Here is a 17,586-nt window from a genome sequence, read left to right on the forward strand (position 1 = left end):
TATATATATTTATATACTGCATATTGCTATTTATATGCTTCGTTAGACGGAGAAAATCGAACCAAAGCGTATACAACATATACTTTCGATATATTAATATATAGCAGGCGTGCGTAATATTACCAGCTATATTATATTCTTCTGGAAGTGACTGGAACTTGACCTAATCGATAATAAATCAAAGTTATCAAACTAGCAAATCGGCGCTTATTAAGTGGCTGGTATAATGTACCTAAACAAAAGTTATATTATGATGTATCACGAATACGGAATACCTAAATAATAATAGTATTGTTATATTGTAAGATATTATAATTTGTTATTATCATTCAATCTGGGGGGGGGGGGGGCTCGGCGCCCTCATATGTGTGCTTGCGCCGTTTCATATGAAATATTATTCATTAATTTTATCTTTCAGCTCTCTATTACATAAAAAAAACTTTTGTACATTTTATCTCACCTCACGTCCTCACACATATTTTATTTTGAAATATTTTAAATTATAGATATTTAATTTCAAGATGCATAGCCCGCCGCATAGGGGGCAACTCTTGGGTCTCAGGGGTAATGCCACTGGTTGAGTGGTTAGAAGTGCTTAGAAGGTTGGGGAAGAACGCGACTGGAGGATATCTCCCTAGTTAATAATATTAAATAAATGAATAGTTTTTATATTTAATTCAGTAATAATTCTATATAGACTATATATACAGAATGTTTCACCGTATGTTTGTTTGTCCGTCCGTCTATTTTTTGATATTTTACTATCTTAATAATTATAAGTGTCACTATAAGTGGCTTCTTAATCACATAACTCCATTGTTTTTATTCCCCTTTGAATACTAATAGGTACCTACTTATTGTGCATATATCTAAATATATATTGTATATTATATTCTTATCAACATTAAAAAAATTAGTTTATTTTAATATCCATTACAACAAATGGCTTAAACATTTTGTAATTTATGCAGGAAGTATAGATAAGTACAAACTACAAAGTATAATTGAGCAAGGACTAACGCGGAGAGACACTCTGTACTTCGTCCATGCATATAGTGCCTATTGCAATATTGAGTTCAAAATATTCCGACCAGAAGAAAATAAATGTGTGCATATAATATTGATTTACGAGCTGCTCACCACCGTCGATCCGTTTAGCGGTTGTTCATTTTAGGTATATACTTATATTAGGTTTAATAGTTATAGAATAATATATTAATTCATAATTATAGTCTTACTGAACGATATCATTTCTGCGGGCTAGCACTGGACAGAGACCACCGGTGCCGTTCAAACAACAACAATAATCGGTGATGTATTTAGGAGAGTGACCTCCCCAGGAGGCACTTCTTTTATGAACATGATTCTGTTTATACATATAAATATTAATATAATATAATATAATTATGATCGTAGCGTAGGTATTTTCTAATCATTAATTTAATTAATTTATATTTGATATTTTTACCAAGTTGTCCTAAGTTTACTATTGCTTATTGATACTTAATAAAAAAATAACTGTTTATTTTTCTCCATTGAATTCTCTATTAAATTATATAGTATGACAAAATGTACTTTTACTGTCAACAATTGACATAGGTACTAGGTAATATATTAGGTACCTATATTATATAAAAGAGGAAGGGAATGGAAAAACAAATTAGCACTGACGTGATATTTGAATACGTCTCTGATTAGTTGGATAGCTAGTATTATTATAGCCTCTAGGTACGCCATTGGGCAAAAAATATAATTATAATACATAATACTTAATGATACATAACGTTTGGTGTAACGTACACTCTCTAGTGGTTTTTCGCATCATTATCATATTATCGTATCATATTATATTAATATATCATAGTATTATACACGTATACCGCAGCTGCTAGGTGTAGTCTTGTAGACGTTTTATAATAATAAATAATAATGCACTGATTTCACTGATAAAATTGACGCACTACACGCTAGTAATACCACTAATACCCAGTACAGTAATACTTATACTTGATATGGTACCTATTTGTAATTAGTAGTTTTTTACAGTAACTATTTAGACTCATAGAGGTTACTGCAGTATACTGCAAATATATTTTTTTAATGTCCTTTGTTGTGGGTTCATACCATAAATGTATACTATTGTATTAATCAGTGGTGTATTGGTAAATATATTTATGGGTATACGCACCAATAAAATATGTACGTAACCTAAACGATCAAATTATATCATCGTATATATTATCATTGATTATAAATACTAGTATTTATAATCAATGATATTATATATCGTTATTGCAGTTCAATTAGTACATAGTTTTTAACATTATTTTATTAATTTTTTTATAATGTAACAATAGAAAATAAAAGAAAATCAACTCGAATGTCAAAAAAATTAAAATAATAATAACATTATTATTATAGGTACAATCTATAGAATTTTCCACATAGATTTTTTGTATTCAATATTGGGTTTACTAAATTGAACTTAAAGTCTTAAAATACATTAAACACGACGCATATTGTTATATAACTTATATTCAATACCTACCTCAATTGATAAGTAATTCATTAATACATATAATAACGAATAACGTTTTTTTCCTATATGAATTATTAAATAAATTTTAAATCTTATTTGGTTTTCTGGTTATTTTGGAAGCGTATACCCGTAAAATAAGATTTTACCTTGGGTATACGCCGAAAATCGAAAATCTTCTGATGGGTATACGGCGTATACCCGCGTACCCGTACCAATACACCACTGGTATTAATATAATATATGAACTGCGTATCACACACACCTTGTTGAGTAGGGCCGACGGTAGTGAAAATAATTTTTGGTATTACGGTATTGATTTCAATACCGGTTTGGAACGGTATACCGAAAAACCGAAGTGATACGGTATACCGAAACCGAATTAACGGTATGGTACAGTATACAGAAATAATAAATAAAATATACCCAGTACCGATATATTTTACGGTATACCATTTTTTAAGGTTTTTTACGGTATACAGTTTAGACGATATTTTATGGTATACCGTAAATGATGGTTTTTTACGGTATATCGTTTAACAAAATAGACAGTTTTTGCACAACACCGGTTAAAAATAACGTATGAACCCGTTAACGTTATTTACCAAAACAAGCCTTTGCGCATGCGCACCAAACATCGGTACGGTTATTTGATTATCGTAATCGGTTATTTTAATTATTTTAACAGGCACCGTGTTGCTGGTTATTATCGGTTATATCTCATCAATCGGTTATATCTAGGGTCAGTCTGTGATTTTGGTTAAAGTTAACACTGGTTATTACCGCTGTTTTCTTTATCAGTCACTGGTTTTGGGTATCCCGCTTTTTACGAATCTAAAATGTTGATATCAAAAAGGTTACAGCAAGGTGGATATATATATATCTACCTCGGGTTTCAGTCATAAACCTGTTTAGTGTTTATATGTCAATGGTTAATATTGGTCATTGGATATGGTTACAATTTACAATGTGATAAAATATTTTAACGGAATATTATATATCCGGTAATGCAAAAACTAAAGTTGCAACTATAACGTTAATATATTACCGTATAATTTAACCGAACGTTATTTTTACCGAAGTGTTGTACCGGCGTTGTGCAAAAACTCTAATAATTTCAAAATACCGGTATACCGAAAATACCGTCAGCTGTACTGCAGGACATGCCTAGTGCCAACAAGAGAATATCTTTTTCATAAAAATTGTGTTATGTTTTTTGTTAAATTTCTCTCACTCCCTCTCATTTCTCTCACTATCTATCGCTATTAATGGATAGGTATAGCTCGGTATATTATAAGTGGACCAAGTTGTATGCTTTTGTTTTTAACATTTAGTTTAATCTTCGAAAACAGGCTTCAACGGTACTACCAAATATTTCGAAAACCGAAGTCCGCGGCCACGAGTGTTTCCACGCCCGGAGCCGGTGGCTGCCAGGTCGCGAACATGGCCGGGCCCACGTAGAACCGCGGCGGTGGAGACGCTTGCTTGGACTCGGCCGTCTCGCCGGATCCGCCCCGAGCCTCTGTCGTCGTTTGCCTTAAACACATGAGAAAGATTATTATTACAATATTATCGTGACGTCGGCGTAGGTGCGATTCATTTGAGCTCGACTTACAGTGTCCTCCGATGGGCAGCGGAAATCCAGATCAAAACGCGGGTCGGATACTTCCGGTGCGAGATTATCCTCGTACCACTGGTGGAGGACGTCCCTCACCTTGCGGAAGTTCAACAGTATGAAAATGGCCACGCACCGGACGGTGAAAGACAGACCGGTGGCGTACATTGTGATGTAGGTATCGTCGAAAAAGAAATTATTTTGAGAACGAAGTCACCAAGAGGACGTGAGAATAACAAATGATACCGATTTGGTTAACATTTTTAAAGCTTGACAATAAAACAATAAAATATACGTTGTCATGTTTACCGATTCGAGCCAGTATACGAAAACGATTTTAAACATATTATTGTTATTGTTATTATTATTTATTATTTTTTTGAACAATTAAAAACAGGTTCTCATTGAATTTAATTTTAAGTCTGCGTGCATGCGCACAATGTTATAAGATAATGACATGGTGCTTCACCGAGCATACCCACCCACTTTTTTCTTAATGAAAATGGGATTTTTTGAATCATTAAATATACTAACTTAAATTGCTTCTACATTTGATATATACGTTTCTGATTGAATCTCTACTAACACATCAATAAAATTATAGATGTTAGGATGACTAGAGTAGAACGATGAATTTAGGTGTGAATGAAAACTTCCACAGCCGTTAGTCGTACGGTTACAGTTAGCAGAAAACTGTGCCCAAATATTTGGGGGAAACATGGCATCCAGGGATATATAGTTTTCGAAAACATAGTCGGTAAATTGTACAACCCGATCATCTTTAGCGGGCAGTAATGCTAAAAAGTCATCCGTGAAACAATCAATGACGTTGTCAGAATCCAAAAATGGCAAACCAAAAAAAAATTTTTAAATAATAACTTATATAGATTCTGCCGGCACAAAATAAATAAATTTCCCGGGCCACAATTATCTTAGTGATAAAATATGACCGGGCCGCAACTCACCTATGGCCGTGACATGGTATAAGGCACAATTTAGTCACCCGTGTTGTCATGTGCCTATATAGGCACCTCTTTTATTAATTACTCTCATACTAGGACAACTCTACGCCTCTACCTACGACCTTTATGGCGTTATTTATTATGTATACATTGCACTATATGCATATAATAGGCATACGTATATATTGTCTACTGCGGTGTATAACACCTGCGATGTATAATATGTTTGTAAAATTTAAATAAAATTTAAATAAAATCTCGATAAAATAGTTACATGATTTACTAAGTCTTAATATTCTATAAAAACAAAAAGAACATTTTTAAAAATAGTCCCTGCGTTATAAGTATCCTTTTCATTTTCCTCATCGTTATTACGCACCAATTATAATGTGAATATATTATGCATAAAGCATTGGCGGATCCAGGGCTTAATTTTGGGAGGGGCATGGGGGGGCAAAAGTACAAAAAGTTGCAAAATTGGCTACAAAATTGGCTAAACACAGTGTAAAACAAAGGAAAACTATGGCAAATGCTCCTTTGCCCCCCCCCCCCTGGATCCGCCACTGGCATAAAGTAAAACTCTCCAGATTACGCTTGATAATAATAACGTCAATTATTATATCAAATGTTGCTGCGACGTATTAATGTATTATAATAGTATAATATACTATACACTATACACTATATGTGTATACTATATTACCAACATATTATATACGTATTATACTATCGGTATATTGGGGTGAGCGTCGTATACCTATACCATCACGGAGTTACTCGAATCGACTTTTCAATCGGTTTTCGGATAATAAAGTTTAATACGGTTCGGTGCACGTTTTATATTATTCTACGACGATATTTTGTAACGACATACCGCTTGTGTAAAATATAATACATATTAGATATATATAGATTTGTATTCATGTATACGCGAATGTACATTATATAATATACTGCAATGTGCGATATGCCGTTTTATAATTGAACCTCGGGGGGGGCCTTTTCTCGAGTTTACATGACGTATATATATATTTAATTTTATATTATTATAATGCGCACGGCGCTCGACGTTATACGTTAACTGTATGCGAATATTCAGAAAACGTCAACCGGAAACATATTGCGTAATGAGTATATTATAATATTGTAAAAAAACGTGTGCGGGGGGTGGCTAGCGTGTTATTTTGGTCTACCCACTCGTATATTATAATAATATAGTCTGATGTTCGTATAATCGTATGTATACAGGACTATAATAGCATAGTCTGTTCAAAAACGAATTCACAGTATTTTCTAGCACGTATACTGTGTCGGCTACAGAGTGATGCTGAACTGACTCACTTATTTAAGTTGAAACTGCAGCTGACGTTGCTTGACGATCCCTTGGTTGGTTTGAACTTACCCGGTCATGGGTATATTACCAAAGTTAGTCTGCAGGTTAGATAATATTGTCTTTTGGAATAAATAACTAATAGAGTAGGTATATCAATCTCTTTCCAACACAAGGGACTGATAAATGTTTATACCTATGCTGCCCAGATATCTGTTTATTAGGAAAACAATGATATAAGTATAAAAATAAGATATTGTTTTGGTAAATAATACGACTTTGGTTATAAAAAAAAAGATATTACAGGTGGGATGGCGTATGTCCAACCACGTAGCAAGCTTTATAATATGTTGTTTCCAACGAACCGATAACGATAAAATGGTTTTGTCTGCTGGAGTTAATGGAACTATAGATTGTCAATACTGTTAAATATAATAATATTACTGATAATTATAGATTAATAACAACATTTTCAAGAAAAAATAATAATAATTAGCTGATCGTAGAAAAAATTAAAATTCTGAAAAATAGCCATCAATAACACGAAATTGATTCATTTGTGTCTTATTCCTGGAATACAACATAAATAACAGGCCCCTTAAACTATTTATACTATGAATTGCTAAGAAATAATTTTGATTTACTGGAAAATGAAATCGTGTTCATAAATATGAGTATATGACGAACAGTGAATTAGCGTATTATATATTATTACTAAAATATGTTATAGATTTTTCTCTTAATTAAAAATGTTTTCGTGTACCTATACCAACCTATTTTTATTACCTATACGTAATTTTTTTCCTTATAATCGCACTAACCATTTTTATAAAATATTTCTTAAAGTATCTACATATATGGATAAAATATAATAAAATTATCAAAGTCAGGAAGGGAATTTATTATTGATTACAAGAATTTCTGATGAACGATTAAAACAATCAGTGGCGCGATCCTATATTATAGTCTATGTTTACTTCGGCAACACATACACATTTGGTGGGTGGGTGGGTCGGTGGGTCGTTGAATTTTGGGCGATTATTTATTAAACTATGACTAATTAGTGTAACATAATTAAAAACAAAACAATATTAATTTGATTATAATGAAATATAACGAATTTTAACAATATATTAAGTAATAGATATTTACACTCAACGCTGCCTTAATAAATCGTACCAATTCCATATTTCCATGCATGTTAGATACCAATACTAAAGTGTTTCAACTATTTAAAGAAAAAGTTAATAATTTACCAATATTTGATTCTTAAAACTAACTAAGGGCCGTTCTTACAATGTCCAGTAAAGTGTCGGTTAACACTAACCGACTGATAACAGATTTTATTACCAGCAGAATTCGACCGGTTAAGTGTCGGTTAACTTTAACCGGACATTGTAAGAACGGCCCTGAGCGTGGCTTTTAAGGTAAAATGTATGAATATCATTGTTACCCATTAAAATTGTCACTGCTCATTAATTTTGAAGGTATAACACGGTATTATAATAATAGAAAACCAAAGAACGAAATTGTTCAAAAATTACTTAAACTTACTATTGTTTCGTATATTTTATATATACGTAAACAGTCATAAGCCAACAACAAAATAAAAACATTAACAATATTAGGTACATCGTATCAGGCCCACGTAGTTGTCTACGTTATTAGTTACACTTAAAACGCTATTCTAAAATATATATACTATAAATAAATCACAAACAGGTAAGTCACATTTTGGTTGGTTTTTTTTTTTAATGTCACAAATGTAGGTATTTTATACTATTAACATACTATTGTTGTTGTACAAAATTCGTTTACAATTTTAGAGAAAAATCAGTTTTTAATTCCCTTAACATCGAATGTAATACATAGATAAATAGGTGTTCGTTACATTTTACATCGTCAACACTAAACATACGTCTCTTAAATTAAATAGTAATGAAAATTAAAAAATAAAAACGATGAAAACTTTGTTGTTATAAACGCGGAATATCATATAAGAGTTAGACCGGAGTTGTATTACAGCAGGCACACATCGTAAAAGGTGCGTTCCGAAAATAAAACCACACAGTCATCAGTCCAATTTAAGTTTGGGGTGGTGTGGCGGAGGTGGGATGATAATATAATGACAGCAGTAAAAAAACGAGCGAAAAATCGCCAAAAACGTTGGTTTATCTTAAGGACATTAAGATAGTGAAAAACATAAAAACAATTAATAAAGTAGGTAAGTAATTGGAAAAAAATGAAAACAGTAAAAACAATAAACAGAACGTCCTCATTGTCGTCGACGTCAATAACAGAAACGCGGTCATCGTTTGGCGAAGTCAGATAGACGCCCGCCTGTGGGCAGCAGCTTTCTGCAGTGTCTGTTTCGCAGAAGGAGCCACGGCGGTCAGCGACGGATGTCTGCACCGACTGCGTCGCTGGTCCCGCCACAGTATCATCTTTGCGGCGCGGTCGTCGCCCATGGCCACTGCGTAGTCTAGCGGCGTGGCGCCGTTGTGGCGGACCGCCGTGCGGCAACGGTTCGACGATAGTATGGTCGCCATCATGCGGTACCGGCGGTGCCGCACGGCCACATGCAGAGGTGACCCAAACGCCTCGGTGGTCATGTTTGGCGACACTCCACACGCCAGTAGGAACTCGACGGCGTCCAAGTCGTGCCGGACCACCGCCTTGCCCAACCGCATCGAGTGCACCAGCTGCGTGGTGACCGTAAAGTGGCGGCCCCACGTGTACACGGCCACGTCCAGCGGTCGGCGGCCGGTTATCGCGTCACGGGCGTCGACGCACGCGCCCGCGTCCAACAGTCGGTCCACCAGGTCCGGCCAGTTACCCCGAGCGGCCGCGTGCAGCGCCGTCTCGCCGTTGCCGCAGCGCGCGTTCACGTCCACGCCGCACGCTAGCAGCACGTCCACCGCCGGCCGATGGCCCGACGAAGCGGCCACCACGAGTGGCGGTCTGGGCCAGCCACCGACGTGCAGCACTTGCAGCACGTGGGGCTCTACATACGCCAGCAGGCACTTCAACATGTTCTCGTCCCCTGCGAAAAAAACAGTATTGTTATACATAGGCGTGTGCAGACTTTGCTCGCAGGACATGTGGCTGATAAAATGTTCTCCCCGAAAATATAAATTACCCTAAATAAATGCTAATTGCCTTAAAAATATTCATGATAAGTAATAACCATCTTTAACTAACTGGTTCCTATTACCTAGAAAATAATAGAATTTTCAGCCTCTTTTTTTTTTTATGTCCAAATTTAAAAACATATTTTTATAAATAAGTGTTTATTGAAAAGGATGCACATCCCAACAAAAACTAAACCGTGAAAAAGGGCCAAGTCCCGAAAAATTCTACCAATCAAAATAGTTTTATCTACATTGTGGCCAAGTCTGATTATTGTTTAGTCAATAACCAATAAATGAATACATATATGAAACAAATTTCTTTTAATTTTACCTAATGCTTATCACTTGGCTAATTTATTATTTTATCTCCTTAGCGTTTTAAATCACCAAATGGGTATTTTTCATTGAAACTGAATACTGGTATATATTATGCGGTTGCCGGTTGCATGCGCGCGTGCATAGTTTTATTTTGGAGGGCTGGGTATTAATTTACCAAAATTCATATCATATAAATATGTAATGCAACTAAACTAAACTAACTGCAGTTTTTCTAGTAAATAAATATTTTATTTTAAATTTTCGTTCAGATATCACTTTTCCTATTTCCAAGTTCACATAGGTGTGTACTTGGGGGGGGGGGGCAGAATGGGTAACATCGAAAAAATATTTACCAGACTCGCAGGCAGAATGGATGACCGTCCAGTTCAAATCGTCGTTGTGCAGATCCACGACGACGGAGCCATGTTCGAGCATGAGCCGCGTCAGCAACAAGTTGTTCCGAGCGACTACCGTGTGCAGGGGCGCCCGGGTTGAACCGGGCACACGGTTAACGTTGGCGCCCGCCAAAACCATTAACCTGACCATCGCATTATTTTGCCAGTGTAACGCGGTCAACAGCGGCGTCCGAGACTTGTGGTCGAGGAGGTCCACGCGGGCACCGGCCCGAAGCAACGTCACCGCCGCCGTCCCATTTCCCCGCCTGGCGGCCAAGTGTAGCGCCGTTTCTTGTTTGAACGTCCGGGAGTCGATTAGTTCCCGGCCGCAGGTCTGCAATAAGATCGTCTTCAGTATCCGGTCAGGAAACTCGTAAAAGACGACAAAATGTAGACACGTCCAGCTGCGAAAACAGTAAACACACATATAGAAATTTCGAGGTTAAATTTACAACGAACAGAGATTATGTTATAACATTAGCGCAAATATGGTGGTGAGGGGAAGGTGCTTGGAGGACTGGACCCCCAAATTTCTGACAAGTCTCCCAACATAAAAGTTAGTACGTAGGCGAGTATAGTACCATCGTGTATAATATATTCTAATAATATATCATATATAATTTTTAGAAAATATTATGGGGGGGGGGGACTTTAGTCCTTCCAAAAAAAAATTATAATACTCGGTACTATGGTACATAAATATATAGGTACACTACAATATACACGCTATTTTTACAGCGATCGAATGATATTTACCCGTAAAGGTCGTGCACCATGGGATCGGCGCCCTTCTCCAGCAAGAACTGTGTGATCCTCACGTTCTTGCTCTTCGCGACTAGCAAGAGTGCCGTGAACCCCGTCGACGCGTCCTTGTAATCTATGTCCGCTCCGCGGTTGAGCAGCTTGTTCATCAGTATAATGTTGTCTCGTGCAGCGGCTTTGTAAAACGCTTTGTTCACCACACTTTTCGGCATGGCACAGTTCAGCAACACGTCCAAACATCGTCTGCACAAAGGGCCATGTACATTATATTATTGTACACGCGAAACGCACAAGTCACAAACATTGAACCGATCGATGTGCGTGTAATTACATGGTGTCCAAGTTAGTTTTTCAAGGTAGGTGGGATGGTTAGTTAAAATAATTAACTCAAGTTAAGTTAGGTAAAGTGTTCATTAAGTTAGAAGTTAATATTTAATAAATACTACATTTAAATCGCTAAGTTTAAAGTTAATATGGTAAAAATATTACCTTGATTTAGTTTAAATGACAAGTTAGCTAGAATACACTTTTTTTTAATCAGTATCACACAAAAGTATTTTGTGCCTAACTATATATATATATAATATTATCAACTGAAAGAACGTTAATAGTTATTTCAACAGTCAATAAAACCAATTAAGTTCTTAAGTTAATTGGAAAATTAAATAGCTAGGTATAGTTATGTTTAAACGTTTTAAAAAATTTAACTTTTCAATTAAACTTAAACTTTTTAACTAGTTATAGTGCATTAATGCCCACCTTTAATTTTTTTAATAAGCATTAAATATATTACAATAAAACAACTATATCCGTATAGATTATCACCTCCAAAATGATAGCTTTAACGCACCAACTAAGTAACCAAATGTTGACTTTCTGCAATAAATATTAGAAATCTACAATCTCAATTTCGACAGTTTATAGTGATAAACTATTAGGTATACAGGAAATATAATTCTTAAAATTAATATAATAATATCATACAATTTAATTGGGACCTGCCTTGTAGAATTCAGTTCAACCGTTTTCTATTAAAAGCTAACACATTGTGTTGAAGATTTTAGATTTTAAATTCATCCTTCTGTTTCAGATTATCCAGTGAACTCTGATATTGTGATATTATGCATGATACATTGATACGCATCGTTACATATTATATTATAAAAAATGATAAACATGTGATCTATGAATTATGATAAATATTATGAGACATTAATGTTTGTATTTAATTTATATTTGTTGAAAAAAAGATAACTTGGTAAGAATAGGTATAGTAAATACATGTTACCGGCAATGTGTTCCTGCCCAGGCAGTGTGAACCACGATTTATTTTATTAAGCAACTAATATTATTTTTTATTTACATTATAAATTATAATTTTATTTTTACCAATTTATAATAATTTATAGCATTATTTTTTTTTTAATTTTTACCTATTAATAATATTTTTAAAAAACAATGATTATTTATTTTATTATCATATTATAAATATTTTAAAACAATTATAATAATGATAATTGTTATATAATACTGATGGAATGAAAAAAAAATAACTATTATTATTATTATGTTATTTTTATACTAAAATAAATGCAATGCAATTTTATAATAAACTATGACATTTTTGAAACACGGTGTATAAAATTATTTTTGTTAACCAATTTATTTTTGTTTACTATCCTACTGCTTATTTAAGAACCATAGTTTTCCCATATGGATATGGCCATATCGCTATATCTGAATGATAAAAGTAATAGCTTTCTTGATAAAATCAGTTAAATTTGTTATTTTTTTTTGTTATTCCATCAAAATATTCTTAGTATTATGATACCTATATGAATAAAATTAATAAACATTATTTAAAAAAAAAAAAAACTATAAATTATTATAAATAGGTTATAATAAAATTATAATTTATTATGAAAATTAATATTAATATTAGTTAAAAGGTTAATAAAAAAAAGGTGAGCAAGTGGATGTCGCTCTGCTGTATAGCGTAGGTTACAAGTGGGTCACTGTATAATGGATGATATTAAATTTGAATTCAATGATAAATTCCAAATTAATCATATCACAATATCCATTAGGTACTTATAACGCGTTATACATCAGCAACAAACCGTGATACTATCATAGATATATAATAGTATACTTTAGAAGTTTCAAGTACCCACGAATAATATTATACAATCACAACAAAATAACTAAAATAGTTATTCTAGGTTTTTTTATATGTAATTTCGTCCAAATTTGAACTTAAAATGTGTATAAAAATAAACTGTGATTATGTATTTTTTAGATTCTTTGGTAACAGAATTAACTACTTACGTTGAATCTTGTTTTAAATTTTCAATCCTTAGATATAAAAGTTGAACATTTTATGAATTTTTATTCACACAATAATTATTCAATTTTAAATTTGATAAATTTAGTCAAAATTTGAACTTCAAATGCTTATAAAAAAAAATTGTGCCTATGTATTTTTAATATTTTTCAACTACTATTGTAACAATATATCAGGAGCCTTGAATTAAATTTTTACACTTTTTGACCAAACAGATAAAACTTTATTGATATTTATAGAAAAAAAAAAAAAAATTGAAAACTGACAACGTCCGTAGAGCTCAAAAAGAGTCAAATTATTTTCAAATTTTATCGTGTATAGAAAACGCTAATATAAACATTTAGTGAAATTTTTAAGTATCTACAGTCATTCGTTTTTTAATTACAATAAAATAAGAAAATCGTCACATGAGAAATCGAGCGAATATCAAATGTAGTAAAAATATGAATTTCAAACGCTCATAAAAATTTAATTTGACTTTCTTGTAGACATTTTTTTGTTGGTAAAGATAGATTATCCTATAAGGAATCTTGTATTACATTTTAAAATCTTAGTTCTAAAAATAAAAATTTTTACGAATTCTGAACTCAAAATAATTTGCTAATATTCGTGATTTTTACATATTTTGTCAATTTTTGAACTTTAAATGCTAATAAAAAAAAACTGTGACTAAGAATTTTTAATATTTTTCAAATGTCGTTGTAACAATGTAGTAGGAGCCTTGTATTACATTTTCAAGTATTTTTACTCAACAAATAAAGTTTTATTGACATTCATAGAAAAAAAAATTAATAATATTGGAAACTGAAAATGTCCCTAAATAGTTCAAAACAATTCAAAATATTTTTAAAATTTTATCATGTATAGAAAATGAAAATATAAACAACCAGTGAAAATTTCATTCATCTACGGTCATTTGTTTTAAAATTACAACAAAAACCAAAATCGATTTTCTCGAAAACAAATTTTGTGTAAAAATTCCCGTTTTTCCTTAATTTTTCTTTTGTTTTTCACGGCGCTTTTGAAAACTATTGGAAATTTCAAATTTTGACCTCCCGAATGCACCAACTAGATTCACTTTCCCATCAAACAAGATACTGTTGAAGAAAATCGAAGGAGTTTTACTGCCTCAAACCGTGATGACAGACACAAAAAAAAAAAACACATCATTGTAAAATCAATACATTCATCGTTCCACTCAGAATCTAAAATCGTGCTTCACCACATTGCCCGGGCAATGTACATATTGCCCGTTACATATATATATATATAATATACTAATTAAATAATATTATATAATAAAAATGCAATGGTTTCAGTAAACATTAAATAAACCAACAGTAATACTAATAGTAAAATTAATTACTTTAATAAGAATATCGAAAAACGTATTATGAAATATACTTAGTAATATAATCTAATAGACCACCTTCCGAATCTTGGAAACATTTTTCACATGTAGTGATTTATCATTGAATCCAAATTTAACACATACAATACTGCGGTGGCTTACTCAATGACAGGGTATATATTCAATACGTATACACCACAGTACGGCAGAGTTGTTACCTAATTGCCCATATTATTTTTATTAAACCTGTTGACCATTAACATTTTTTAGGGTCAGTTTCATTTAAATTAAAAGATAGTTCAAAAAAACATTAATTTAGCTCTAGTAAACAAAATGTATTCCAATTATTTAAATTAAAACTACCTATTAAAGAATTTACTAAATTAGCGATCCAAGATTGATACTTTACCATAAGAATGTTTAGAAAAATATGCTCTACCAGAATCCATTAAAAACATATAGGTAATCGTTACCATGTGGTATGCTTAAAAATATTGAAAATTTTGATATTATATGAATATTGCCAGTTGAAAATAAAGAAACACTCGCTTTTCGTTTTTTCTCGAAATTTCATATTATCGATACATAATCGCTCAAAAACCTACCGTACAACGACATAAGAATATACACTCCGTATATACAACATCACCCCCACTCCCACCCCCACCCCGCCCCATACACATGAAAATTGTAAATATAATATTTTTGGAATTCGTGAAAACAGATATATGACGTACATTTCATTCATCAACGTGGCCAGGTCCAAGGGCGTGTTGTCGGCACTGTCCGTAGCTGCCGGGTCGGCGCCGTGGCCGATGAGTAACTCGACCACTTCGTGTTTGCAGTGCAACACGCACAGGTGTGCGGGTGTCTTCATGTACTTGTTCCGGGCGTTAGGGTTGGCGCCGCGGTTCAACAGCAGTCGGACGATGTGCCGGTGGCCGGACATCGCGGCCACGTGCACCGGGCGATCGGCCGCCCGACCGATGGGACAGTGGGTCAGGCGCCGGTTGCGCGTGATCGATCGCTTCACCGCCGCATAGTTTCCCAGCTCGATAGCGGCCCGCAGATCCGAAGCCAAAGCCGACGTCCTCTTCCGATAATTGTACAGCACTCGCATTTCATTTCTTTTAAAGTTAAATTTAAAAGCGTCACAACTTTTCTCGCATCATATTTGTTGTAGAACTACCAAATTTTCACAACATGTAAAGAAGAACTTTATCTGTGCAACAGCTTACTTTTTTTTTAATAGCACTGTTCAATTATATTTTATAAGCAAATGAAAAAAACAAAAAAACGAAATGTTTAGAAGCAAATAACTTTAATTGTATTAATATTATCTAAAATATAGGCATGTTGCATAGATAATTTTCTACCCCATGTAATCAGAAATTTTGGAGCCACTACTATAAACACAGAAAGATAAAAGTTGTCCCGCGCAAAACAGTTTTTACTATGTTGTACATTTGTAAGACTGAGACAACACGTCATGCGGTCGGAGCGTCCTCTTAAAATAATGTGTAGTCGGTTCATATATTATGTATTGGCGTAAAGAATTACGATCTTGCCCCAAACTTAACGGTCGTCTTAATTATCAATTCGACCTACATCCGGTCATATTTAATTCAATAATAATAGAAACGCGCGTTAGTGCAGACGGAAAAAAAATCTGTCTAATTGAAACGTATAGAATTACTTAAAAGAAGAGTGTGACAAATTCGGACACTGCGAGTCTTGTCGGCCTTTCCAAACGTTTTTATCAGAGGGGTCATTTAATTGTTCCAAAAACCAGTTCATTGATGTTTATTAGAATTCATTATGACGGGATTTTCAACCTCGGGAAAGAATTTTAATTTGAACATTTTAACGTCTAGCAGTCGTTCGCTACGATCGTATCGACGATAATAATAAATTACCATCGGAATATTATCAATATTAGGACATCAGCTATTTTCGTTTGAATTACGTTTACTGAAGAAAATATTGTTCCTTATACACACCTATCTGCTTAAAACTTATTCGACAAATCATACTAAAATTATGTTCTCGACATAATCATAGAGAAAACAAACGAATTAATTGCGTTTGCGGGCTTGCTGCCCTAACACCGAACTTGTTCGTAGGTATTAAAATTTTAATTGTGATTTTACCAATTGGATTTTAATTATTTGAATGTTGTACTTTAGCGAACGATTGGAATTATTATTGAAGAGTGCATGACACACTGTGTAGGTACAAATTACACGTGTCGCCTTTTATGAATAGCCAATTAAACACCTGTAACGACGTTTCGTGTTTGGTTAGCGAAGTGAAATGACGGTAAAAACGAAAAGGACCGTCTTAAGTAATGACTAATTATTACCAGTTATTAACACAAAACGACATAAAAATAACGTATTAAATAAATAATGTTAATTGTAATACTCACATATTTTGTCTCAACCGCGACCTTGTTCCGCCAACGGGGTTTTGACGACTAAAATGACCGAGCTTATTGAAAACCAATACCGTAAAATCCGATTACAAGGTAACGTAAATAGATAAAAGCAGTTCCTAATAATAACAATACGCGTTACGTACAGAGTGATTTTAACGAGAACCGTACAAATAATAATACTTTATCCGGCGGGCATTACAGTTACCAGGTATTTTATAACTATTATAATATTATGGTATAATTTTAGGACAGTGTACGTTGTACGTTTGTTAATTTTTTTCATAACTAAAATTATTCACAGATAAAAGAAGAACAATTTTATTAAACGGGATATGGGAAAAATATCACTCTGTATATTATACAAATGCGTGTTGTGTGATCCGACGACCAAACAGGTATTTTGTA

At 33.5% G+C, this 17,586-nt stretch overlaps 1 protein-coding gene across 1 annotated transcript; it reads right to left on the reverse strand.

The window, feature by feature from the left end:
* Window positions 1-7,983: 7,983 nt before the first annotated feature.
* Window positions 7,984-17,265, reverse strand: LOC100161325 (ankyrin-1). Its single transcript, XM_001945955.5, has 5 exons — window positions 17,173-17,265; window positions 15,482-15,871; window positions 11,044-11,292; window positions 10,246-10,691; window positions 7,984-9,486 (listed from the first exon to the last, which is right to left on the reverse strand). Exons 2-5 carry the CDS (start codon window positions 15,862-15,864, stop codon window positions 8,768-8,770), a joined length of 1,797 nt encoding a protein of 598 aa, XP_001945990.2. The 5' UTR covers window positions 15,865-15,871; window positions 17,173-17,265; the 3' UTR covers window positions 7,984-8,767.
* Between the last annotated feature and the right edge of the window lie 321 nt (window positions 17,266-17,586).

Source organism: Acyrthosiphon pisum, chromosome A2 (genome assembly GCF_005508785.2).
Source record: "Acyrthosiphon pisum isolate AL4f chromosome A2, pea_aphid_22Mar2018_4r6ur, whole genome shotgun sequence".
Classification (NCBI taxonomy): Eukaryota; Metazoa; Arthropoda; class Insecta; order Hemiptera; family Aphididae; genus Acyrthosiphon; species Acyrthosiphon pisum.

Excerpts from the sequence above, each read along its gene's own strand:
- LOC100161325 (XM_001945955.5), bottom strand. The coding sequence starts at position 15,864 with ATGCGAGTGCTGTACAATTATCGGAAGAGGACGTCGGCTTTGGCTTCG. Across the intron at positions 11,293-15,481 it reads GCCACGTTGATGAATGAAAT|ACGATGTTTGGACGTGTTGC; the intron begins GTACGTCATATA and ends CCCTTTGTGCAG. Across the intron at positions 10,692-11,043 it reads ATGGTGCACGACCTTTACGG|CTGGACGTGTCTACATTTTG; the intron begins GTAAATATCATT and ends CTGTTTTCGCAG.